Source organism: Apiospora hydei (assembly GCF_038363865.1).
Source record: "Apiospora hydei strain CBS 114990 chromosome Unknown utg000003l_segment0_segment0, whole genome shotgun sequence".
Classification (NCBI taxonomy): Eukaryota; Fungi; Ascomycota; class Sordariomycetes; order Amphisphaeriales; family Apiosporaceae; genus Apiospora; species Apiospora hydei.
The window spans coordinates 1,819,405-1,843,554 of NW_027117362.1; the positions used below are offsets into that span (position 1 = coordinate 1,819,405).

Here is a 24,150-nt window from a genome sequence, read left to right on the forward strand (position 1 = left end):
GCTCACACGCGAAGGCCTCAATGGTGTTGAAACCCTTCGTGTCCTATAGTAGGTAAATACACTTCCCGGAATCGCAATGACGAAACCCCCTATACGGATCCAAAACAAAAACGCTCACTATGTCACCTATCCACAGAATGGGGTCTCTCTTTACGGGGACTCATCCCATGGCAAGGCATAGGTACCGACCCAGTCGGCGACTTCTGACCGCAGCTGGACAATCTCTGAATCATCCTCGCCAGTGCCCAAGTAGTCGAAGAAGGAGCGCAGCTTGTACTTCTCACCCTGGTCTTCGGCAGCCTTTCGCGCAGCCTTGTCCACTCTCGACGCAATGGTGACTGCCCGGTCGACAATATCAGCAACTCGCACAAAGTCGTCAGCGTTGAAACCGCGAGTCGTCATGGCGGGTGTGCCCATGCGAAGCCCACCAGGCATCAAGGCAGATTTATCACCTGGTACCGTGTTCTTGTTGCTCGCTACGCCGACGAGTTCCAATACACGCTCTACTCGTGCGCCGTCGATTTGCTGAGGCTTGAGGTCAACCAGAACCAAATGGTTATCTGTGCCGCCGCTGACAATCTTGTAGCCAAGACCTCCATTGCTCTTGGACTCTCCTAGTCGGTTAGCAAGAGACTGTGCGTTCACCAGGACCTGCTCTTGGTAAGCACGGAACTCCGGGGTTGTTGCTTGCTTGAGCGCAACAGCCAATGCAGTAATGGTGTGGTTGTGAGGTCCTCCTTGGTGGCCAGGGAAGACGGAAGAGTTGATGGGACCCTCCAAGTCGTACATAACCTCCTGCTTCTTCTTGTTGACCTTGCGCACACCCTTGCGGTAGAAGATCATAGCCCCACGGGGTCCGCGCAAACTCTTGTGGCTAGTCGTAGTAACAATATCCGCGAAGGTAAACGGGCTCGGAACCACCTTGGCGGCCACCATTCCCGAGATATGAGCCATGTCGGCAAGGAGATAGGCGTCGACCTTATCGCAAGTGTCTTTCATCTTCTTGTAGTCAATGAACCTGCTGTAGGCACTGGCGCCAGCAACAATGATCTTGGGGCGGTAGAGTTGAGCCATCTCATCCAGCTTCTCGTAATCTATGAGGCCAGTCTCCTCGTCCAGCCTGTACGGCAATGTTTCGAAATACTTGGAAATGGCGGATATTTTCTTTGTAGGTGTTTGGTACCCATGAGACAGATGACCACCATGAGGGAGGTCCAAGCCCATCAGTCGGTCATGGGTGTTCATGAGGGCCGAGTAGACATAAAGGTTGGCCGGTGCTCCGGACAGAGCTATTCGGCATGTCAGTCTGCTGCTGAATACTCAAACCGAGCGAGTCGGCCATCTTGTTTGGACCACCTACATTGCACGTTGACTCCCCATTCCTTCTCGTCCAACCCGAACGCTTCGAGCGCACGTTGTTGGCATAGCCTTTCTGCTTGGTCGATGAACTCGTTGCCGCCGTAATATCTTGCACCAGGGTATCCCTCGGAATATTTATCTGCATGTGGCATCAGCCAAACGATTCAATTGAGCAGTTTCCCCTGTCAATGTATCTTACTTTGCATAGGGCTGCCGAGGGCATCGAGGACGGCTTGGGATGTAAAGTTCTCGGAGGGGATCAGGTTAACGAAGTGCTTCTGGCGCTTCTTCTCCTTCTCGATGATATCGTAGACCGCGGGATCGGCTTTCTGCAGGTGGGCCGCGAGTAACTTGATAGCAGCGTCAGTATCTTGTCTTCCAACGATAGCATGATCTCCAGAGTTATCGCCCGGTGCAGATGCAGTAGTAGTAGCGGAAATGTGTCGTACACTTTGCTGCCCGTCCAGCGAGACCGACGACTGGGCGCGGCAAGCAGCGCTCGGGTTACGGGCTGCTGCTGCCGCTGCGGTCCTGGTCGCGGCTGTCCATCTGGGCAGTGTGCGGAGGGCACATCGAGTGCCTCGGAAAGACGGAAGAGACATTGCTACCTGCGAATCACAAACCAACGAGGGGCTCTGGAGTCAGCTACAGTTCGTCGTTCGACCGAGATCAAGATGGCATGACAGGAGACAGGAGGAGCAAGCAGCTGCTTTATCTTACAAGGGTCAGGAATCAATCACCATGCCATGCTGCGGCTTATCGGGTGCTTTCGCAGAAAAGTAGATCCACGGGCTAATCGAGTGGCAGCGACGTCGGCCGTATTAGAAGCTCATGAACGAGCTATTAATGGAGTCACCGATTACGCTTGCTCCGGCGAGGTGCTTATTAGTGCAGCTTTTTGGTGGAGGAGGAGCTTCAGCATTGGCCGCCTTGCCGACAATGAGCCATCGGGTTAGCGGGGGAACTGAGGGGGAGCAGGGGAGCTCGGACAAGCTCAGCAGTTGCAATTGACGCTCAGCACAGGTCAGGTCAGGTCAACGAACCACTGGAGCAAGCCAGTCACGTGCCGATTAGATAGGAGCTCACAAGTGAAAACGCGATCGTGGGCGCGGGCAATTTGACCGTTTCTCCCTTTCCTTCCTTACAACTAAAATTGGAAGTGACGAGGCCGTGAATTACCAAGCAGCTGTCCTTCCGCTTCGTGCGGGAGTCTAGCTGATATGGCCCGGCGGCAACTCACCACCCTAGGGTCAATTTGAAACCATCTGATCCAATTCATGTTGTTCATTTTTCTTGGCTGCCTTTGCCTGTGAGCAGCAGCACTCTTTGCACACTCCTGCTCATGATCCCCCGCAAACACCACATGGGCTGTCCCTGGACAAGTGTTCTGGCCCAGTGTGTATTCACATATTTAGTTCTAGAATTAGTATTAGAGATGCGATCAGGTTGAAGACAGTACCTCGTCATGTTTGTGCTTTGGTTACTTCCATTGATATGGTTGTCCTTCCTATGCATGTCCGGAGAAGCTGAGCCAGGGTTGTCTCCCACCGTGAAACATACCAACTGTGTTCTCTTTCTGGCTTGGTCAAGAAAATACTCCGTCTTTTTGTGGATGAAATTGTTTTGTCGTCATTTGGACATGGCCTTGCCAACGAAGGGTGTACGTCGGCGCCCATCAACGCGCAGCCCAAGACCTTGATGACAAACTGTCTCCCCGTTCGAGCCTTGCACCTGCTGCAACCCTTTGATCATATATGACAAGCGAAGTAAGTTGAATACTTGGAGTTTGATGATAAGTTGTCGGTGGGTTGGTTGTGCATTTTGCGGGCCTTGACTTCTCCACGACCCATGCCATGAAGCCCGGCCCAGACCCGGGCCTCCGTCACTAGACCATCCCGAGATGTCTGCTGGAGCTCCTGGAGCTCCTGGAGCATGGCCAGGACAGGCATGGAATATCCGTGATCTCCCTTGGTCTGGCTGGCGTAGGCCTTGATCAATCTTGACGTACTTACAGCCGTTCCCGCCAGTTGAGTCCTTCCCAGATTCGCGTGGCGGAGAAACCAGTAACCTCGACAAAGCATTTGCCAACATGGGCGCCTTTGAATAGCAGTCTTGGATCAATAAGCAGTTGACGTTTGAATACATTCTAAAATTGCCTGGGGCAATGTTACAGGCGGCAAATGATAACATTCTGTGTGTTGGTAAGAAGACATTTCTATATCCCATGCTGGCTAGGGGATGGGCAATCCGCTTTTGCATAAGATTTCATGATGCATGTAGGCATAAGATATTTCCGTCGAGAGAGCAAATGCAGACCAATCATCTTTACATCGCTCTTAAGTAGTTGCATTAATCTAATAGTGACAGGCCGGACACCCTCAACTTCGTATATTTGCCCCTTTCCTCCTAGTGGGGAGAGGCGTTCACAGGTTATTGGAAAGGGGGATGGATGCCCAGTCATAAGGAAATACGGTTGCTCATGTAGCCGGACAGGGTTTTGGTGATTTATTGTGCGTCAAGGAGGACCAAGCCATCTCGTTATGGACGTTGGCTACGTAACTAGGGCTTAAGCTTGGTTTCCACGCGGCGAAGGCCTTCTCGAACGTCGTCATCATATCATGATGTTGGCCAGCAAGGGTTCGTACGTGAATGGTACGTAAATGCAAGATGCCGTGGTGACTTGGGTAAATAAATAAAATAAAGAGGAGATAACGGCAAAAAGAAACATGTTCCCGCACCAGGATTCGAACCCGGGCCTTTGGAGTATTCAGTATGAGATGAAAATCCAATATCCTAACCACTGGACGATACGGGATTTATGAGTGGAATAGCTGCTGATGGGAATTCCTGGTGTTGTTTGGACTTATCAGGGGAGGTGCCTAAGTGTTGGTAAGGCATAAGTTGACATGCAAACGGGGGAAGGTACGCTGTTTGTGCTGGATGTGTGTGGTGCCTCCCCTATCTACACTGCTCACTTATGTACAAACACTCCATCCAGATAGGTAAGCTCCACTACCTGCTGTCGAAAATGCATGGCCGTTTGCAACCACGTGGAGTTCCTTATCTCGAGCAACTTGATGCCTTATATATATTTCAGTATTTTGTTCAACAATTACGATGAGTAGAGTCCCTTGTTATACACCTCCCTTCCCATTTTCCAAGCCTGATGATGTCTGATCCAGCCACAAATCAAGATAATACAACCGGCTACAAATTGTCCATTGCAACCTTTCCTGTTTAAAACAGAAGCCCAGGCCCAATCTATGATACAGGCAAGTTCAGCTCTGGGTATTCCGGGATCGGCCACCTCCCGTCACTATTTTCCGCAGGTAAAACCTTGTGCACCAACTGATCGACCTTGAGACTGCCCAACGCCCAAGCGATGTTCTGCAGCACCCAGACCCCAAACTTTGACGAGGGAAAGATGGCACTCAGAGTGGCCGGGGGCAGTTTCTGGTACTCGTCGACCGGAGGCCGGACAACCTCGCTGTACGCTTTCAGCGCCGGACCGATATCGTTCTTGTGCTTCGCCAGCTCGCCCGCCAGGACATACGCCCCGATGAGAGAGAGCGTCGTACCCATACCCGTGAAGGGCGCGGGGCAGTATCCAGCATCTCCCACGAGGACCACTCGCCCCTTATGGAGCGTGTCCATCTTGATCTGCCCGATTTCGTGGGCGTAGAAGTCGTCACACACGTCCATGCCCTTGAGGAATCTGTCGGTTTCCCAGCCGGCGCCGGCATACACTTGACGAAACGCCTCCTTCTGCATCGCGATGGGCTCCTTGTACGCCTGCCGAAACAGCTCTGCGTTCTTTCGGGCGAATAGGTACACCTGCGTCATCGGGCGGTCGCCGTTTCGCATCAGGATCGTCCGGCTTTCGGAGGCGTTGAACCACTTCGCCATGCCATCCTCCCCCTCCGCGCGCGGAATGCTGTAATAGGCCGCGTGGATCCCCAAGGGGTGGAATGCGGCAGCGCTGGCTTCTGCGCCCCAGGCAAGGCGTCTGGTACGCGAGCCCTGGCCGTCTGCCCCGACGACCAGATCGTAACGGCCCGTCTCGCCGCTCGATAGCTTGAAGTCGACGCCATCGTCATCCTGCGAGAGCTCTGTGACGCTCTTGCCGAACTCGTACTTCAGGCTGCCCCCCGGCCTTTCCAGACCCAGCCGAGTCGTCGATCTCTTTCCTCCGCTTCAAGCTGGCCTCGTACAGCATGTTAACCAGATCGCTGCGCATAATCTCGCGGTCCGTCGTCAACGAGTAGTTGCGCTTCCCGCCAGTCGTCACACCGAACTCGGCGATCGACTTGCCCTTGGTATCAACGAACTGCAGCCCCGTCTCCGCGACCAGTAGCGGCTTGATGGTGTCTTGCAGGCCCATCTTGTTGAGGATAGGCAGACCTTGGGCTTTGACGTCGAGCTGTTGCCCTGAAACTCGTAACGAGGGTGCGCGCTCCACGACGGTGATCTTGTGCTGAGGGTCGGCGTACATCAAGAGGGTCGCGAGAGCGGGCCCGCACACACCGGCACCGACGATGAGAATGTTGAGAGGCATGGTGGGAGCTGATGGGTTGATAAGGACATGTGCTACCATAATACGGGGAGTTTGGTATGTCTGCACTGGCGCAAAATACAAGGGAGTTCCGTAAAGACCATGAAAACTGGGTGGTACAACAATGCGTGAGGGGAAATAAGGTAGATAGATAACCTTGGCTTATGAATAAGAAGTGATCGCATCTAATACTATAGGAAGAGGTGAATGCTCTCTCCTAAATACTGCTGGTCATTTGATAATGCGCAAGCTATAAGCCACGGCCGTGATCGCGGCCGTTGCGTCGGCCGCCGCTCGCCGCTCGGACCCGAGAAGACGGACCCGAGAGGCCAACCCCGGGGTGATTTTGGCTAGCATTTAATGATGACAGCCATGGGAGTCCCGGAGATACGAGAGCATCAGGTGACCACCAGGTTACACTTGCCAGAGGCAATAATCAGTCTGGTCATTTACCCACGAGCCTTGTATTCATACCTGTTCTACGCCGGGGAAATGCCAGTACGGTAGGTAAATTTTTATTTTTCTTCGTATTAAAAAAGAACGGTCATTTTCCAGTAAAAGAAATAGACTAGAATAATTCGTTCGCAGTTATAGAGTTGCCGGCAGAAAGATGGGGGCTAAAATGGGGAGTAAGAAAGCGTGGGGGAAAAAGAAGAGAAAAAGAAAAAAAGAAATTGCCCGCAGAGGGAGTTGAACCCTCTTGCCCCTAAGTATAGGAATAAGACTACTACCGCTGGGCTACCCCGGCCCGGGCGATGGAGCAAGGTATTAAAATGGTAGTTAAGCCCTGAGACGGGTGTCTCTTGCTCTTGTTGTTCTTCCGAAGTCCCCGAGTGTGGCTGAACTCAAATTTCGAAGTTGAGGCAGTTTGTTAGAAAACACATGTTGTCCCCTTGTTAACCATCCCCAGAATATACCAGCGTAATGAGGGATATAGAAACAGTCTGTTGTTTACTGTCTACCCAACTCATCAAATGCGTCTTTGGCCTCCGGGACGGCTTTGACTAGGACGTCGGTGATCTCGTCCCAAACGATCTTCTGTAGTCTCTTCGCCATTGGGCTGGCGACTACGGGCATACTATAATTCAGAACATTCTTTGTCAGCTACTTAATCAAACGTTTGGAGCCTGGGGCTTGCCATGGCCCCCCTGTTGAAAGAGTGGACTCACTTTCTGTATTCTTCATGGGATATAACCCTGGATAGACGGTGTCCCTATATTCAGGCCAAGGGGTCAGCTTATCCACCATTCTATGCCTATTTTCAACGTATCCACGGCTAATTGGCAAGGGGTAAGCGACTTGGTGGGCCCTTGACGAGCCACTGCTAGGACTTACATGCTCTTCCTCAGTGGTCAATCCTCCCATGATCAGAATCCTGGCACCATTTTCCGAGGTCTTGAAGATGGCAGGGATGATAATGGGCGCCAGAAACTGGAGAAAGGGCGAGTTCTCGAGTACGTGTCGTTGGATTTCCGTCTTCACCATGCCGGGTTCCATGCTGTTGATGATCACCCAAGGTCTACATCGTATTAGTCATCCGTCAGTTTCTTATACAATGTGGAAGTAGCAATAAGGGTAACAGAAGTAGAAAAATGAATTTCTATCTTCTTGGTGAGGCGATGTGAAGGGTATATTACACGATAGGGAAACTTACTTTCCATCAGGTCCCACGACCAACTTGTTGAGTTCCCTGTCCGCGTACATCAACAAGGCCTTGGAGACAGGATATCCACCCGACAGGCCCGACGGCCAGTTCTCCTTCTTGTTCCAATGGTTCAGAATCCCCTCTCCCGAGGTCGACCAGTCCTCCCATTTGGAGACATCTGTTGCTATCGACGCTGTCGAGGTGGTGAAGGCGAGGTGGGCTGGCGAGGACCGGTTCTTGCGCTCCGCCCGCAGCCAGGGCAGAAGCAGCAGCGTCAATAGGACGTTGCTCAGCGTGTTGACCTGTAGCTCTTCCTGCCAGCCTTCGGGACTCTGTAAGTAACGCGATTGGATGACGGCCGCGTTGAGAAGGATGAAGTCGATGCCGCCCTGTCCCTTGCGAATTTGCTTCAGGTCGTTGGCAAAGGCCACCACGGAGCTGTACCGGTTCATGTCGAGGATCATGGCCCTCACGCGACATTCCGTTTTCGGCGGTGAACTCTCCGCTGCCGCTGCTGTTGTTGTTATTGCAGCGGCTCTAGCTGCTTTTCTTTCCAGATGCTCCTTTGCCACATTCGCCCGACGGTTGTCGCGGCTCGTGATGATGACCTCGGCCGCGCCCAGGTTCACGCAGTGCTCCGCCGCCGCAAGGCCGAGCCCCGTCGAGCCACCGACAACGCAGACAGTCTGGCCGGCGAAGGAACCGGCGGGCGGAAGGGGGAGAGGACTCCAGCCATGATAGATGTCTTGGACGATCCAGGATATGATTTGCGTAATTGAAGCCATTTTTGAGGGGTCCTTTTTCATCACAATCCCGAACAGAAGAACGAATTCAGTCGACTTCCCAACTCTTATCGCTTGGACACTGGAAGTTTATGACGCCGGATCCCGGGTCTCCCGAGGTTTTGTATTGGTGCTAATGCATGCGGAAGCGCTTTAGTCCAAACTCAATTGCCCCTTTTCGACGCTACATCCTAGGATCAGGAGCGGGCGAGTCTAACCAAACCGTATAAACCGAAAATACGAGAACTTTCAATATAGGATTATTTGATCTACAGTATCATTTTGTTTCATCTATTTATTCCATCACAAGCGCCTTATATGTCTCTGTTTTGCTTCTGCTTCTGCTGTTCTTTTCTGGTCCCTGCGTTCCAGTGTCAAATGCTGTTGATACAACTACGGAGTTTGCCGTGTACCTCGATCTCTTCGAGAAGCAGATCAACACATTGATATAATGTAACATGTGTTCTCAAGATATACATGTTGTAGTACAAGATATGCGTTAGAGTGACTGAAGAAGGAAGTCCCCAAATGAATAGAAACCCAACACCAGTGGCGAATCCCTGGTTGTAGCCGGTAAGGGGTGACGCTATTTTCTTTTCCTCGCTTCCAACTCTTGCTTAACTTTGATCAGCTCGGGAGAAACATGCGAGACACCCTCCAATATCCTGTCCTGCACTTTTGGGTCAGTCAAGGACGAAATAAAAACCAAACACCCCGAAGTAAATCTGGCTCTTCTCCATGTGGTACAGAGCTTCTCAGGACTGGCCACTTAACGGCCAGGAAAGAGTAAAAAGTCAAGACAAACTCACAATAATCGACCACGGCAAGAGCAACCAAGCCATCCGACTCGCAAACGCATTCTGCCCGACCCAGACCTCGCCCAGGGCGCCCCGCTCCACGGCCCGCACGACGTCGCGGGCGTACCGGTGCGCGTCCATCGCGTCGTTCTGGAGCCGGCCGTCGGTGAGTTGCGCCAGGTAGTCGCGGATGGCGTGGTAGTACGAGCTTGTGGGTAGTTGGGGAGCCTCGACGCTGTCGAACGCCTTGGTCTTGACGCCGCACGTGATGAGTGTCATGGTCCGGATCCCCAGGGGCGCGAGCTCTCGCTGCCATGTGTTGCTCGCCAGGACTAGGGCGGCTTTAGAGGCGCCGTAGGTGCCTGTAGATGAACCAATTATTGTTGGTGGACGATGTTATGATAGGCAGTGGGGAGAGATCACGTACCGCTGAAAGGCATCGGCACATAAGCGCTGACCGACGCGTTGTTGACCAGACACCCTCTCGCCTCAATCAGAAGCGGCGTAAACGCCTGGACCATGGCCAGAGGCGCCCAAAAGTTCAAATCGAACAACTTGCGGGCCTCGTCGATATCCGTGTCGAGGGCCGGGAGGATCTGGGCCTGGCCGCTGTTGTTGACGAGTATGTCGAGGCCACGGTCGCCCGTCGCCGCCTTGACGCTCGCGACCGCGGCGGCCATGGAGTCCGGGGAAAGCACATCGAGCTGGAGGATCGTCACGTTGTTGTTCCCTTTGGGCTTTGCGGCCTCGGCGGAGAGACGGGACGACACCTTGGAGAGATTCCGGAGGGTGGCGAAGACGTGGTACCCGCGCTCCAGGAAGGTCTCGGCCAGGGCCGAACCGATGCCGCCATCGGAGCAGCCGGTGATGAGGACGGACTTTTGTATGGAAGCTGACATGGCGGTTAGGGATAGGAGGTTGATGCAACTATCCAGAAGACATAATTTCTAGCCAGCATTATATAGAGGGTAGATGATAAAATCACAGCAATAATAATTGTCTCGGACACGTAAACGTTCAATGGATCGGGTGAACCAGATTGTTACTCAGCAAAAGTCACCGGCGCCCTTCTATCAACACGAGTCTAAGCCCAGTGCCCTTGTACAAATTAGCCCGGGTCTAAGACGGAGTATAGTGTTGGACCCTTGTCGTTAGACGGCCGCTATACCGGAAAGGGGAAACAATCAAATGTTCTAGCACCGAGGAGGGCTCCACAAGTCGTCGCTATCGGGCCTGTGAGCCTCCCGCAGTCTCACCTCGGACTTGTAATCTATCCTTCCCTAAACCCACTTACGTCTTTAGGGAAGCAAAGAAGAGCGGTAACAATTATTGAAGGTGCCCGGACCGGATGAATCGAGAAGGACGACTGCAGCTTCGGGACCACCTGCCGATAATATGTCTTTCATCATCCCGAACGGAAATAAGGTCAGCCCGGCCACCCGGAAGCTCACCAGGAGCCACGTGATGCGCGGTAAGAATGAAAGGAGTAAATAGGAAGAGACATGCCATTATAGGAAGGGAAGTGGAAGCACTCGGCACTTCAGATGGCATTATCCGACGGGATCACGCCGACTTCGAAGAAATGCTTCAGGTGCATACGCCGCTTCTTCCCGGGCGGCTATGTACCGTCTATTCTACATGAGTTTCGAAGCCGGGTCGGTCGCATGAGACCATGCGACTTGGCCTCCTTGTCTGTACCCATCACTTTTTTTCTACAGTGGCGAGACATCCAGCCTCCTCGTCATGGTTTCCCTGCGGCGTATCGACAGATATTCTGTCATGGAATGTCAACAGGTCGTGTGGTTATTGATGATTGGAGCTGTGTCACTCTTCACTATCTCCGAAGAAGATTGGCTGCGAGACTTCCTACTAGAACACTTTAATACCTGCCAAGCGATGGCGTGGAAAGACCTGCAAGAGATCCTGAAGTTGCACCTCTGGATCCCTCTCCTGGACGAGAAAGCAGGGAATTACGTCTACGATTTTCTGTCTGGATCGTCGCATCCGCTTGTTGGCATAGAGGGAGCAAAGGCTTGGATTGAAGAAGCGACCACAGCACCATTGAAAGAAGCCTAGCGAGGACCGCGAGACTGGTCTTGTCTATAAATCTCAAGAACGAAGTGGGTATGACCGTTTGCGGGCAATGGTGTAGACGTAGGTCTTGAGGTACCATGACCAATCATCCTGCTGTGAAACCGCGCTATTGATGATGATATCCACCCGCGAGTTGAGATGTTCAAGAAGCGAGACCCGAGACGAGGTGCGGACCATGCCGAGGACCAGTTTGGCCACGGCGCTGTGATTCTTGTCTACGGGGGCTGCCCGAAGCTTTAGCCACAGCCCTGACGCCCCGGGAAGTAGAGGATGGCAGAGAGCTGTGACATCGACAGTCAAAAACCGTCGAAGGAAACGACAGTCCAGAGCCGTAAGTCATGCGAGGGCATTGTATCAAAGCATCACCACATCTCAGATTAATGCCAGAAGTATTCCAATAAAGTATTCACTGCCTCCAACAGACATAGGATACATGTTTCAGTATTGTATCTTCTATAGAGGTCAAATGGCCATAAGGACCCTGTTCTGGAGTTTTCCACGTCCTTGAGGATTGAAGGACCCAGTTTGAGGTTATCCTAACCATACCCACGCCGGATCGAATGAGGGGTGTAATGGTATTTGATCTTGTATTCCCATTGACCTGCTGGTCTGGGGTGTCTGGGATCATCATAGCGGCAAACGGAAAGGGAGTTTCGAATCAGACAATCATGGTACAATAAATCGAGAACGGGGAGCAATATCTATGGCGGTCGGTCAATCAAGCCACGGCGCCTATCGATGCAACTCTCGCCGCCCGTCTCGGTCTGCTCGTAGTGCGGCGACTTCCTTTGTTGGTAAGCATGGTAGAGTGTGGATTGGGGGTTTCGTAGAGCGCGACAACTTCATTTGGTTAATCTCGTCTCCGCTATCTCTGTGACAGGCTGCTCATGTTTCCCTCCCCGGCTTACTTGCTGTGGCGGGAGCGGGTACGAGTCAAAGGCAACAACCCGTTTACATTTTACTATAATGTGTGCACCAAGGAAGCACAAAAGAATCGACCTGATGCCGTTCGTGGCGGTATCTTGGCCTATGAAATGGATCTGGGCAAGACCGTGATTCTCATCTCCTTTATCGTCAGCGATAAGGTTGCCAACACCGGCGGCTCTGCACGACCTACGCTCGTCGTTACCCCTGCCGTCCTTCTAGACCAGTGGCGGGATCAGGCCAACCTCCACGTGGCCAAGCAGCCTAGGACCGACAACTCGGTCCTCAAGGTCAGGCTGTACCGCGACTCCAACAGATGTCGAGACCCGGACGTGATTCAACAAGACGACATTGTTATTGTCGTCCTGTTTCTTTATGCTTTTCACGTAGCGCCAATGCTAATGATGGTGACTCCGGTGTCCACGACCGGCAACGGCACGCGGCTCCTCGGTTCCGGCATAGGTGTAGGTCATTCGCGTATCAGCGAGCAGGAGGTGTTTAAGAACGGGATTCAGGATTCAGCTGTTTGCAGAGATCTAGTGACAAAACAAAAGCAATTGAAATTCGCTCAATGGACATTAATATCCGGTCAAGTCCAATCGATCTAGAATGCAGGGAATCTACATGGGTAAAGAGCGACGCTCTCGTAGCTTGCTTGCTCCTTCTGTTGCCATAACCTATGTTGTCCAGCATAAAGTCAACTAACGGCACCAATTGAATAAATAGGAGACTGTTGATTACGCCATAGTCCAAAACTGGGTGATCGATGACAACGGGATGGGATGCTAGGCCCATGCATGCGTAGGTAGGTTCAACACCAGATGACCGAGCATCTGTCAATTGTGCCGCAGACTGGAGACCGCCAGAGACACTGAACTATGCCAATGGCTGCAGCGGGCCCTTCATGGACACCGCTTGTGCTTTGGTGTGGTAGGGTACGCACAGCATAGCGAGCTGCTACAACGGCGAATAGTAGGTACTCAGTGTGCCGAACTCCCAACGCATTGATGACGTGTTGACCGGTACATCCCGAGATGGGTTGGAATAGAACAAGGGGACGACAGCACGAGATGCACAGGAAGATAGCAAGGTAGGATGTATCATCAATCACATTGGAAGGCTTCTTCTATGTAACTTTAACATGCGTAAAATCATGTTCCGAGGCCGACAGCCAGGACGCCGTTATCGTCAGCTTGACCCCTTCGTCACATAGGCACATCACAAGCAGGAGACCAAAACCCAGACCGTGTGCTTTCCATTTTCTTCTCATTCGTCAATGCCGATGCAAACAGCTCGATGGATTCATTCGCATTATTTACGGTATGCCTCCGAGCCTCCAGATACGCGCGACGAGAAAAAAAGGTGACCCAAACCAATGACTCCGAATGCAGCCGTTTCTCAGATACCGTGGTTATAAAGGAACTCAGAATACCGGAGGTGATTTTGTTCACTTGCTCTCCTCGCCCTCGCCCATCAGGGCGTTGCGCTTCGCCGCCACACGCTCCTGCTTGCGCTCGCGGGCAGCCTTGGTCTTGGCGCGCTTGGCGTCCATCTCGTCTCTCAGAGCTCTCTCGCGAGCCTTCTCGGCCTTGGCACGGTGGATCTGGTGGCCGAAAGTCAGTATGGTGTATCCAGGGATATGATATATACATATATAGATAGCTGGGGGTCGGGGTTCAACGTACGTGCTCAACGAGGGCACGCTTGTGCTTGAAGGCGTTACCCTTGCTGGAGTGGTACAGCTCGTGGTACAGGTGCTTGTCGATCTTGCCGCTGGCACGGTACTTGACCAGAAGGCGGCGGAGGACACGAAGGCGGCGCATCCAGAGGACCTGCTCGGGCATACGAGCATCGGCGGTACCCTTGCGCTTACCGAAGCCTCGGTGACGACCGATGCGGCGGGCGGCGTTCAGCTCACGGGCACGCGATCGCGAGTGCATGGTGACGGGCTTGCGGATGATGAGGCCATCGCTGACGAGCTTGCGGATGGTTTGGCGGGAGTTGGCGTTGGAGATCTCGCTGACCTCGTTGGGGTCCAGCCAGACCTTGTTCTTACCGCAGCCAATGACCGACGCGGCCAGGCGCTTCTGGGTTCGCAGATTGACCCTTCATAGGAAACAAAAGTTAGCCCACTTGTCTCCATGTTCCAGGGCCACACAGTTTGCAAAATATGGGATGCCGAAACGACATATTTCGATGGACAAGCGGATCGGCAGACGGGGGCGAGAGTTATTGATGAAGTCTGTTGCTGCTCAGGCGGAATTGATCATGACAATTGCTGGTGGTGATGTTGTGGTCGGGGGAGAAATCGATGATGCCGATATTCGAGTCAGGGCTGATTTGTGTGCGTGTGTGTAAAAGTTTCGTGCTCTCTCTCGCCAAACGATCCGTACATATCCATCATCATCGCCAAAGCCGCCGAATCCATCGAAATATCAAAATGTCGCAACGGCGGACGCAGACGAACAGTGAGTTTGGGCAACTTACATCTTGATTGCTGGTATCCGGTGAGATGGTCGGTTGTCGAGGTCTCCTTTGGTTGAGAGGAAGAGAAAAAAAGGCGGGAGGGGTCTAACTGGACGACTTTCCTCTCACTAAACTACAGCGCTCGGAAATTGGTGGTTTCGGGGCTTTGGCTTTCGGGCAAAGCGTAATTGAGAAATTTCGACCAGAAAGTGGTGCCTTCCCAGCAGCAAACCAGCAAGATTGTGTGGAACTAGTTTGCTTTGGGGCTAGTCGAGCCCTCTTTGTGGCTTGACTGACAGGTGGGGCTTCTCACACAAGATGCGAGTTTAGCCACAGCGCAATTGAATCGAGATGTGGCTTTCCTTACTCGGTTTCGGCCCCAGCTTTTCTTTTTAGCAGTTGCAAATCCCAAGTCCATCCACACAAGCTGCCAAGCTAGCCGGCTATGAAGCGCATCAACCTCCGGAACGCTCTGGAGTTGACCAATGCTCCGACTTGGACGGATGCAAGCTGCAGCCCATTCCATACCAAAACACAAGCTGCTGTCGCTAGCATGAGTCGATATGGTGGCGGTAGTGGGTGGTCTGAGAAGGCATAAATGGCGATGCATAGACAGCTGAGCGTCACGAACGTGCTGATGTCCATTTTGGCTTCGATGCGTTGGTCGTTCATCATCACGAACTCTTCGTTTTTCGGGAAGGGGTCACAGCAGACAAACTGCCTGCCCAACAAATGTAGGATTGCACCATGGTTATAGAGAATGTGTCCAGACCACCCCCTCAGCTCGAGGCTACATCTCCGCTGGCAGCTTGCCATGACTACCTCAGCTGCTAATGAGAAGCTAATCAAACGAGCCGTCTCACGTGGCCAGTATCCTGGAGATCTATCCCTTTGCACCTTCTAGGGGGCTGCAGACGGGCTTGAGCAAGGCTATACGAGGGGTGAGCTGACTTGAATCTACCTTGTCCAAACTGGTCTCTCGGTGTCCTCGGGCCCGCCGTTTTCTAGGCTGCAATATGTCCAACGAACGAAATGTGGCTTAATTGCTCATATCATGTAAGTCCGTAGCTGAAGGCGCAATCTCTCTGGCATGCCAACATGCCTGCCACCAATATTGTCCTCACAGTTCATCGCGGGCAATCTTCTTCTTATCGTCTTCTCGCACCATCTTGATCCATTTCTCCAAGGCCTGCCTGTCCGCCTTTCTCACCCTCTTCCACGCATTTGTCTGCACTTGGACGGTGGGTCCAACGTAGACCTCCAGCGGGTGCTCCATGGCCAACGGCCACAACTCCGCCAAACCCTGCGTCTGCGTGAGGAGCAGAGCACCAACGTCGTCCCAGACGAGGCTGCCCAGGACTCGGAGTGTGCCATCAAAGAAGGGGGATTCCTCGGCACGGAAAGTGGGATCGTTGGGGTCGAAGAACGCGTCTACGGCGGTGATGAATGGGCCAATATCCCCACGCGGAATGTTGGCCTGAGGAGCAGTGTTCAGGTATGAGGCCACCGACGCTTCATCAGCGACCAGGAAAACGTCCGAGAAACAGTTTTCTGGGAATGAAGCAGACTCGATGTAAGTAGCAAAATGACTGTATCAGGCCATGTTAGCCATATATGTGGTGCTGGTGCTAGCAAAGGAGTACCAGTCAGTTTGACCATTGGATAAATCTCACCTCTTCAAATCGTCTAAGCTGGGATTGGCCTTTCCCACATCGCTCCCGTCGATCCAGTGCAGTTTTGACTGATCATGGAGCGCGGTGATGTCAGCTAGACCGTGTCCCCAATCACCCGTGTCGGCCTCGAACCTCTTAGTGAACTGCGACCACTGCGCGTCAGAGGTCGCCTGAGAGGCCTTGTATACCACATAGCCCCATCCGGATTTCTGTACTACGTGCTCAGTCCAGGGCTCCGTCTCGTAGATGATCGACTGGCCGCGGAGCTCCTTGCGGGCCCCGGCCTGGGCCTTCGCTTGCATGATCATTGTAGGTCCGAAACGTTCAGGGTCGTTGAAGGGCCGCTCTTCTGAAGAGCCCGCATCTCCAGTCATATCCTTCATGAACGCATCCATCATGAATTTCTGCATCGAAGCCTCGAGGTCGATCTGTCGGCGCCGCAAGTGGTACTCTCTCATCCGGCGGTCTGTGTCTGGCGAGAAGGCGATTGGCTCCGTGCCATCAGGGGCAGGGTCCTTCTTGGTGGTGACGTTACGGGGGTCGCGGATGGCGAAGTGCAGCCTTTGTACCCGTCCATGGGGATGAAGATACCCCAGTCGGCGTGTGCAGTGTTCTCGCTAAGATCCTGCCACATGTTCGTCAACTTCCACTGTATCTCATCGTATTCCGCCACCATGAGTTGGTCTTGCTGGTGGCCGCGCAGCGCTGCTAGAACTTTCTTCTTGAGAGGGCGCAGGACCTGCAAAACCCATGTATGTGCCCTGTTCTCTATTACTTCGTACTGGGATCGCATATATTCGGCCCATAGCGCAGTGACCGAGATACTGGGCAGCGACTCCTGGGCTCTCTTGGCATTTAACGCCTTCTCGAAGGTCTCAAGGTGGTCGTAGATGAGGTTGTAGGTATCCCGTAGGGCGTAGCGAACGTCAGGCTCGTTCAGGTAGTGGAAGACGTTGATGATTTGCGTCACAAGCTGCGAGGTATAAGTGAAGTTCCGGAGGTCGTTCGCCCCTCGCTCGTCCAGTCGCCGCTGAGACAGGGGCATGATGCCCTCCCACAGCCTCGACTTCATGGCGTGGAGATCCTTGCTGATGATTTGTAGCCTGCCGCTGTCATGACCAGAGCCGATGCGGGCCATGATCTCTACAGCCGCCGGCTCCGGATGCTTGTCGAAAGGCGCGGGGGCCCACTCCGAGTAGGGCTCCGTGACGAGCTCCATGTCGTCTCCAAGAAGGGGAAGCTCGGTGTACTTGCCGTTTGGCAGACGGCCGTTCCATGTAAACTCGAAGAAGTGAATGATTGTCTGCGGCTCAAGAACACGGTCCACTTCAGGGGAACCATTAGCTGGCATGAATATTTCTCTTAGATCAACACAAAGAGATCGGATAACGTACCGATCCAAAGGGTATCCCCAAACTCGATAGTCTCCTCAGTCGCGACAAGGCGAGGTCGGCTGGTAGGGGTGTTGCCTCTTGCCAGCGCATCCTCACGGATTTGCCCTCTAATTCCTTCGTTTTTCGGCCCAAGAAGGAGCTGCATGATCTCCTCAGTCAGGTCCATGTCCGGATCCCGACTTGGACTCGCCAAGAGGGTCTGGACCCCAAGGCCCCAAAGAAAGAGACGAGAGGCGATCATGGTGAGCACTCGCACAAGGAGCAAATGTCATGACAGAGTACCAAGCTTGTTGGGATCAATGGCTCTTTTGTTTTTTCAGAAGAGAAAGAGAAACGAGGTTGCTGATGATCCGACAAGTCACCGGAAGTGTATCTAATACTCCTAGCGATCTGGTGGTGGGGCTCTTTGTTAGCTCTCATGCCGTCCCGTTTGGTCGTTACGCCAGAACTCAGGCTCCCGAAGGCTTTTCTATACTCGGGGCTTGGGTGAAGTGCTGGCGTTCCTGATGTGAACTCGGTACCACAGTTGAGCAAAGCAGAGCCATGTTATACAGACCTGAGCGAGGGGCTAAATTACATCTTCTGTACCCCTTGCTTGCGAGTTTGCTTCGTTATGCCAGGCAGCAAGCTCCACCTAATCTAAAGCCTGCCTCCCCCCATGCGAGTGCCTCACAATAATCTGCAACCGATGTTGGTGGCATCTACCTATCCCGAAGTTCTCACTTTCATTAGCTTATGTGATCTTGTGGTGCAGAAAGCTGGTCGAGGTCACTGTCGCTCAGCGCCACGGGCTAACATGAAAATGCCAATCCGCTTATAACTTCCGGTCTCGACCCGAGTCTGGTTGTTCATGTGCTCCCCATCACGGCGGAGTCTATACTTCAATGCAGCCGGTATATAGATCCAGCCACTTTCTTCTGCTTGATTAGATGGTTTTATGCATATTTGGTGCGAGGCCATCGCCTATCAGACTCACACTTGCACAATTTTCCTTCGCAATGTGTGTTTCGGTGTGCGCCGTCTACTTCATGGTTAAACGTTCTTGTGCGTGATCTTATTCCACAGCACCTACAGAAGTACCCTGGTTTATCATCTTCGTCGTCAAAGAGCCAACAAAAGCAGTTCTCGACTAACTCGGGCCATATCATCCGAGATGTGAAGTGCCACAACCCATTACCTACCGACAAGCCAACTGCCATGGTATTCAGTAGGAAACGACACGTCTAAAACTCTGGAAATATATTTCGGAGTATTGAGAGCACATTTCGAAATGCTACGAGGCGGTTTATGCAGCATGCGTACATTGAAAATTGGAAAATCAATAGGTAGGGCCATCACCATTGCCGGAAGGCAGGCGGATTGTGTTCGAGTATTACCATGTCAAAATGGGGAGGTAGTCGTGGCACCAAGACTTGAGAATTAAGGTAGGACAGTGACAGCTAACTGTAGTCAACTCTACGGATTGGTAGTCACACAACACACAGCAGCCGGGATGATTGGCAGTAACATGATTCCATTGGCTATTAACGGAAACATCAGTGATGTGATCGCTGGCTAGTAATGTGACATTTGGCTGGCCTTGGAATGGCTGGATGTCTTAATCCTAACTCTTTCCAAAGTCCTGGCTAAATATCCTCTGCCAGACTCCCATCCACTTCTCCTGTTGTTCAGTGAGGAGTTTGCCTGGCATCTTAAAGCTGCGGTTGAGAATATCTCGCAACCGTGCCCTCAGCACTTTGATGACCAGCATGGTCTTCCAGTCCGGCACGCTGAAGCGAGCTCGATTGCCATCGAGAACCAGCACACCAGAGTACATGTCGATCCGCACGTCACCGCAAAGTAAGGCAACGGCAAACGCCTCGGCTGCAGTTGTCTCATGTGCATTGAGGAACCTAAAGGAATAATTAGCTCTGATCTGAAGAACAGATTCCATAAGGAAACGAGGAAGGACAACTTACTGCTTCGATTGCATGATGTGATAATATGAGAGCCATTTGAGCTCCATGTTACCTTTGTTGACGCTGGATGGGTGCAGACTGATACTCTGGTTGTTGCCAACATTGCGGAAGCCCTTGTTCTCGCGCATCAGCAGCTTGGGATAAAAGCTCCAAGCAATAACCGAGGACATGATGACATCGTTGTTACTGTTGATATTGACCCGATGAGGCATGTCGAAGAACTGGCTCCGACGGTTCGAATGTCGAAGACGTTTCAGCGTGCGACGCTCCTCATCCGTTAACTGGAGGAACTCCGAGTCGACCAGAGAGGCGATGAGCTGGCCCTTCAGATCCTCGATGTTCAAGAGGTTCTGGTGAGATAGGAAGTTCTTCTTGCAGAACTGGAACACAGGGGCGCCTTGCTGTATAACGTTCTTCCAAGCCAAGTATGCGTTGTAGACGGTGAGCAGGTCTGAGTCGCCTCTCTTGAACGACTTTCGCGCTTGATCAGCTTGCGTGCGTTGTCCAAAGGCCGCCGAGAACGGGGACTTGGAGGATAGAATCGCGGCCACCGTGATGGCCATATCCAAGCATTTGAAAATGGTACCCTGAAGGATGAGTTTACCAAGGAAAACATCCAGAGGTAGTTTAGCCAACTGCAAGCCCAATGGGGTCAAGTCTTCGCCAGCAGTGAGCGCTCGCACATCAACCAGAGCATCGACAGCACGGCGAATATTCTTTGCTGAAGGTGGATCAAGAGCTTCTCCCAGAGTCTCTTCAATGCCGCCAATCTTGCAGATCTTAACGCGGATAGCGAGATCTTGCAAAGACAAGCGCAGCATCTCTGGTGTTTGCTGGTCGGCCATCAGGTTATCATGGCGATGGCGCGTGAACAGGTGAAAACAGAGTCCCTCCTGGACTCTGCCAGCACGACCTCGTCGTTGTTTCGCATTGGCTCTGGATATGAAAGTATCGATCAGTCGCGACAACTGTCGCCTTTCATCAAATCGCATTTCACGATGCTTTCCCGTGTCTATAACGCACGTCACATCGGGAATCGTGATACCAGTTTCGGCAATATTGGTTGCCAAAACGATCTTTCGAACGCCGTGGGGTGGGAACAAGAAAGCCCGCTCCTGGTCTTCAGTAGCAATAGTGGAGTGAAGAGGGAACACCTCCCAGTCTCTCTGGAAGAAGGGCTCTCCTAGAAGAAAGTCGTTTAACGCCCGGATCTCCGCAATACCTGGGAGGAAAACGAGGATTGCTTTGCTGTAATCGATATACTGCGGGTCGACAGATATCCGCCCGATCAGTTGCACGATGAGTTCCGGGTCAATTTGATACTCATCAAACTGTGCGAGCGTGTTCCTCGTTTTTGCCGAATACTGTCGTAGGTCCTTTGCGGCATCCCTAGCTGAGCCTGCATCCTTGTCATTCTCTGTTGGGTCATCGTCCAGGTCGATTGACTTTTCCGCAGGATGCTTCTGGTCGATACTATAGCCAGTAAGCTCCAAGGCATCCTCGAGATACTGGACCTGGACAGGAAAGGTTCGGCCAGGTACGTTGAGCACTGGCGCACCGCCCATGTATTTGGAGAATTTCTCCGCGTCGACTGTTGCAGACATCAGGACAACTTTTAACTCCTTGCGGCGCAGAAGCAGCTTCTTTAGGACAATCAATAAAAAGTCAGAGTCGATAGTCCGCTCGTGAACTTCATCCAGAACAAGATGAGTGATCTCGCGAAGGTCGTTGGATCCTTCGAGCATTCGCATAACGATACCGGTGGTGGCGTATACCAGCCTCGTTTCCTTAGACGTGTTGGACTCTAATCGGATCGAATAACCAACCAAAGACCGGGAAGTTCCCAATTCATTTCGGCCCTCGCCAAGCTCTTCGCTTACTCGGCGTGCCAAGGAGAGAGCAGAAATACGTCGAGGTTCAGTGCAGTATATCTTGCAAGGTCGACCAAGTGATAATTGATGCTCGAGGATGAAAGAGGGTACCTGAGTACTCTTGCCACTATCATTTTCGTCAGTATATATGCCATTTGAGTTGAAAAGAGCCTGTTTACCAGCCAGTCTCACCACAGATGATGACAACTTGCTCCCTTTCAATGCTATCCAAGACTTGCTGCTTGAAATGCCACATTGGCAACTGCATGCGTGATTGCTGCACAATGATTAGTTAGCATGGAAGTTAGATAGGGGGAGTGTGGTAGTGACTTACGAGCATGGCCTGGTATCTAGGTGTCCCGCACTTGTTGGCCCATATTCTTTGGTAGAATTCGGGGTTTATGGATTGGCCCTTTTCTCTATCGGAGCCAGAATCACCAGAATCATTCAGAGACTGGTTAGCTCTACGGCCTCTAAAAGCGCCTTGGAGGAGAATACCGTCCTCCTCTTCCTGGTCTTGCCTTTGTCGAACCATGCGCCGCAACTCCTTGATCGAGGCGCGGTCCTGAGCATCATTGTGGCTCTTTCTGGCTTGGGCGAATTCGTTCCACAACTCTTTCCATACTGCTGGCAGGCGCATAAACACTTTCTCTTCTTTGGTCGAATGGAAAATGGCAAACAGCGCGGCCGTGGCGACATAGGCTTCTGACTGTTTGCTATCAGGAGTTGCTACATCAGCCATGCCGAAAGAGAACTGATGCGGGTAAGCATAGCTCTCAATGTGAGCAATATCAGTCGAAATAAGCTCTTGGGGTTTCGACCAAGAGACAATGACGACATGCCTATTTGCGAAAGATGCTTCGGATATGAGTCGGTATTGCAGCTTCACTGCCGGATCCCTTGAGCGACAAGTCTCTTCCAACGCCCTCATGGGACTGACGCCAGTCCATTTACCAAAATTGCGGATGAAAACTTTTGATCCATCTGTACTGTTGATGACATTTTCAGTCTTCCCAGTGCTAGGGTCTACTTCCTGGACTGGAAGGCTGGCAAACAGGTCTGATAAAGACTGTTCGTCATCGGCGCTGTCTTGCTGGAGAACTTCTGTGGCCATCTTCTTGGCTTCTCTCGCAATCTCATCTTCATCATCTGAAGCGTCGTCCTGTTTGTCGTCGCGGGCTTCCGATTCTTCGGCTTCCTGCTTTTTAGCCGCAGCATACTCTCGCTCCAGAATGACTCGCTCATTTCGCCAAGTCTGTTCAGCAGAAATTTTGTCGAAAAGAACATCCTGTTCTATGTGCTCGATTTTAGCCAACAGCTTGGCTTCCTCCATGTCCACAGTTTGCGACCCATTGACGTCCTTAACCTTGCCAGCCTTGGTCTGTTTGACGTCTTGCTTTGGCCGCTGAATGTGGAAAAGCTTAGCTTTGCTTTCTAGGTAGACTGGGACAAGATCATCAGGCTCAATGTCACTGTCAAATGCGGGAGCAGGCTTCTTCGGGGAAGCAGCACGAGAAGATCGAGATTTGGCAGAGCCATTCTTGGCCGCCGGAGTAGCAGTGCCACTAGGTTCTAATAGTCGCGGCGTGTTGGCACCAGAAGCCAAGGGACTATCTTGTGGGGTGTCGGCGAGCCTTGGAAATGTTCTGCCCCTCTGGTCGTAGTCGGGGAGTTCATCCCGGCTGCATTCACGTGCGAGCCAGTCCAAAGCCTCTTCCAGGCCCCAGATGTTCTCCTTGGTGGTACCGCCAATGTTTGGACCAATCTCCAGAATGTACTGCAATACAGATGCAACCTTCTCCTCGGTGAAACCAGCACTTTCCAACGTCTGCTGAAGCGTCCAGAGCTTCATGGTGAGCTCTTCCTCGGGCAGCAGTCTGCCAGAACTAGTGGTGTCGGGCCCAAGAGAAGACGCCGCAAACCGGTGCTCGGCCTGGATCAAATCCAGTATGTGGTCCATCAGCTCTTGCGGTAGCCATTTTCGCACATTCACAGGCTCGGCCTGTCCGCGTAGCAAACGTCGATCCGTCTCGAGGCGCGTCTTTTGACGCTGGGCATCGCGCTTGACTTTTGTGCGTGCTTTTCGACGAGGAGCTGCAGTTCAGACTCGAGGAGCTGTTTCTCAAACTCTTCGGGGCTCAAGTCAGGCTTCGTCGGTCGGGCTACGGTAGGATCGGACGGTGCGAGTGCTGCATTTTCGGATGTCGCCCCGGCGGCTTTGCCTTCCTGTGCAGACAAGGGCGTGGCGGCTTTGCCGTTTGGTGTGGCAATCGCCTCTTCGGCCTGTTCAATGCGAGTGACCGGTTTCGATGCGACAGAAGTAGTAGCAAAGCCTCGTGCTGGATTGGCTGCGGCCTTCGTCTTCTTCTTCTTTGGGGCCATCTTGGCAGTCGTGAACGAAGTGTAGGTATACTTTATCGAATAGAAATGAGGGAATGCCCGGTCAAGATCTCAAGCAAAAAGTGGAAGAGGATTGGATGTAGAGCGCCTATGCGCTCACACCGTAAGGAAGCCGGTCAGAGCTGCCATCAATATAAAGACGCGGTTTCCAGTCGAACTTGGTGGCGCTGCAATCAATGTAAAGGACACGGGAATAGAAGAACGAGGGTGGACTTGGGCGACAACAGCAAGCAAG

The 24,150-nt window shown here is 52.4% G+C and overlaps 9 protein-coding genes across 9 annotated transcripts; 2 read left to right on the forward strand and 7 right to left on the reverse strand.

Annotated features, from left to right (window-relative positions):
- Window positions 1–150: 150 nt before the first annotated feature.
- PG997_002381 (glycine hydroxymethyltransferase) lies at window positions 151–1,961 on the reverse strand (the record flags this gene model as incomplete). Its single annotated transcript, XM_066806696.1, has 3 exons — window positions 151–1,289; window positions 1,361–1,498; window positions 1,559–1,961. 3 exons carry the CDS (start codon window positions 1,959–1,961, stop codon window positions 151–153), a joined length of 1,680 nt encoding a protein of 559 aa, XP_066673992.1.
- A 2,659-nt stretch (window positions 1,962–4,620) lies between these two features.
- PG997_002382 (uncharacterized protein) lies at window positions 4,621–5,914 on the reverse strand (the record flags this gene model as incomplete). The annotated part of the gene is given in 2 exon segments (XM_066806697.1): window positions 4,621–5,512; window positions 5,523–5,914. The coding sequence occupies 2 exon segments, from the start codon at window positions 5,912–5,914 to the stop codon at window positions 4,621–4,623; spliced, it is 1,284 nt and encodes a 427-aa protein (XP_066673993.1).
- A 967-nt stretch (window positions 5,915–6,881) lies between these two features.
- On the reverse strand, window positions 6,882–8,341 carry PG997_002383 (NAD(P)-binding protein; the record flags this gene model as incomplete). Its single annotated transcript, XM_066806698.1, has 3 exons — window positions 6,882–6,989; window positions 7,247–7,430; window positions 7,566–8,341. 3 exons carry the CDS (start codon window positions 8,339–8,341, stop codon window positions 6,882–6,884), a joined length of 1,068 nt encoding a protein of 355 aa, XP_066673994.1.
- A 791-nt stretch (window positions 8,342–9,132) lies between these two features.
- On the reverse strand, window positions 9,133–10,034 carry PG997_002384 (short-chain dehydrogenase/reductase; the record flags this gene model as incomplete). Its single annotated transcript, XM_066806699.1, has 2 exons — window positions 9,133–9,497; window positions 9,563–10,034. The coding sequence occupies 2 exons, from the start codon at window positions 10,032–10,034 to the stop codon at window positions 9,133–9,135; spliced, it is 837 nt and encodes a 278-aa protein (XP_066673995.1).
- Window positions 10,035–12,116: 2,082 nt separating this feature from the next.
- On the forward strand, window positions 12,117–12,761 carry PG997_002385 (uncharacterized protein; the record flags this gene model as incomplete). Its single annotated transcript, XM_066806700.1, has 1 exon — window positions 12,117–12,761. The coding sequence occupies one exon, from the start codon at window positions 12,117–12,119 to the stop codon at window positions 12,759–12,761; it is 645 nt and encodes a 214-aa protein (XP_066673996.1).
- Window positions 12,762–13,600: 839 nt separating this feature from the next.
- PG997_002386 (60S ribosomal protein eL19) lies at window positions 13,601–15,264 on the reverse strand (the record flags this gene model as incomplete). The annotated part of the gene is made up of 3 exons (XM_066806701.1): window positions 13,601–13,756; window positions 13,839–14,259; window positions 15,251–15,264. The coding sequence occupies 3 exons, from the start codon at window positions 15,262–15,264 to the stop codon at window positions 13,601–13,603; spliced, it is 591 nt and encodes a 196-aa protein (XP_066673997.1).
- A 387-nt stretch (window positions 15,265–15,651) lies between these two features.
- On the forward strand, window positions 15,652–16,120 carry PG997_002387 (uncharacterized protein; the record flags this gene model as incomplete). Its single annotated transcript, XM_066806702.1, has 2 exons — window positions 15,652–15,675; window positions 15,746–16,120. The coding sequence occupies 2 exons, from the start codon at window positions 15,652–15,654 to the stop codon at window positions 16,118–16,120; spliced, it is 399 nt and encodes a 132-aa protein (XP_066673998.1).
- Window positions 16,121–16,746: 626 nt separating this feature from the next.
- Window positions 16,747–17,927, reverse strand: PG997_002388 (uncharacterized protein; the record flags this gene model as incomplete). The annotated part of the gene is made up of 2 exons (XM_066806703.1): window positions 16,747–17,618; window positions 17,687–17,927. 2 exons carry the CDS (start codon window positions 17,925–17,927, stop codon window positions 16,747–16,749), a joined length of 1,113 nt encoding a protein of 370 aa, XP_066673999.1.
- Window positions 17,928–19,289: 1,362 nt separating this feature from the next.
- Window positions 19,290–23,897, reverse strand: PG997_002389 (ATP-dependent RNA helicase A; the record flags this gene model as incomplete). Its single annotated transcript, XM_066806704.1, is given in 5 exon segments — window positions 19,290–19,578; window positions 19,645–21,642; window positions 21,695–21,792; window positions 21,850–23,517; window positions 23,535–23,897. The coding sequence occupies 5 exon segments, from the start codon at window positions 23,895–23,897 to the stop codon at window positions 19,290–19,292; spliced, it is 4,416 nt and encodes a 1,471-aa protein (XP_066674000.1).
- Between the last annotated feature and the right edge of the window lie 253 nt (window positions 23,898–24,150).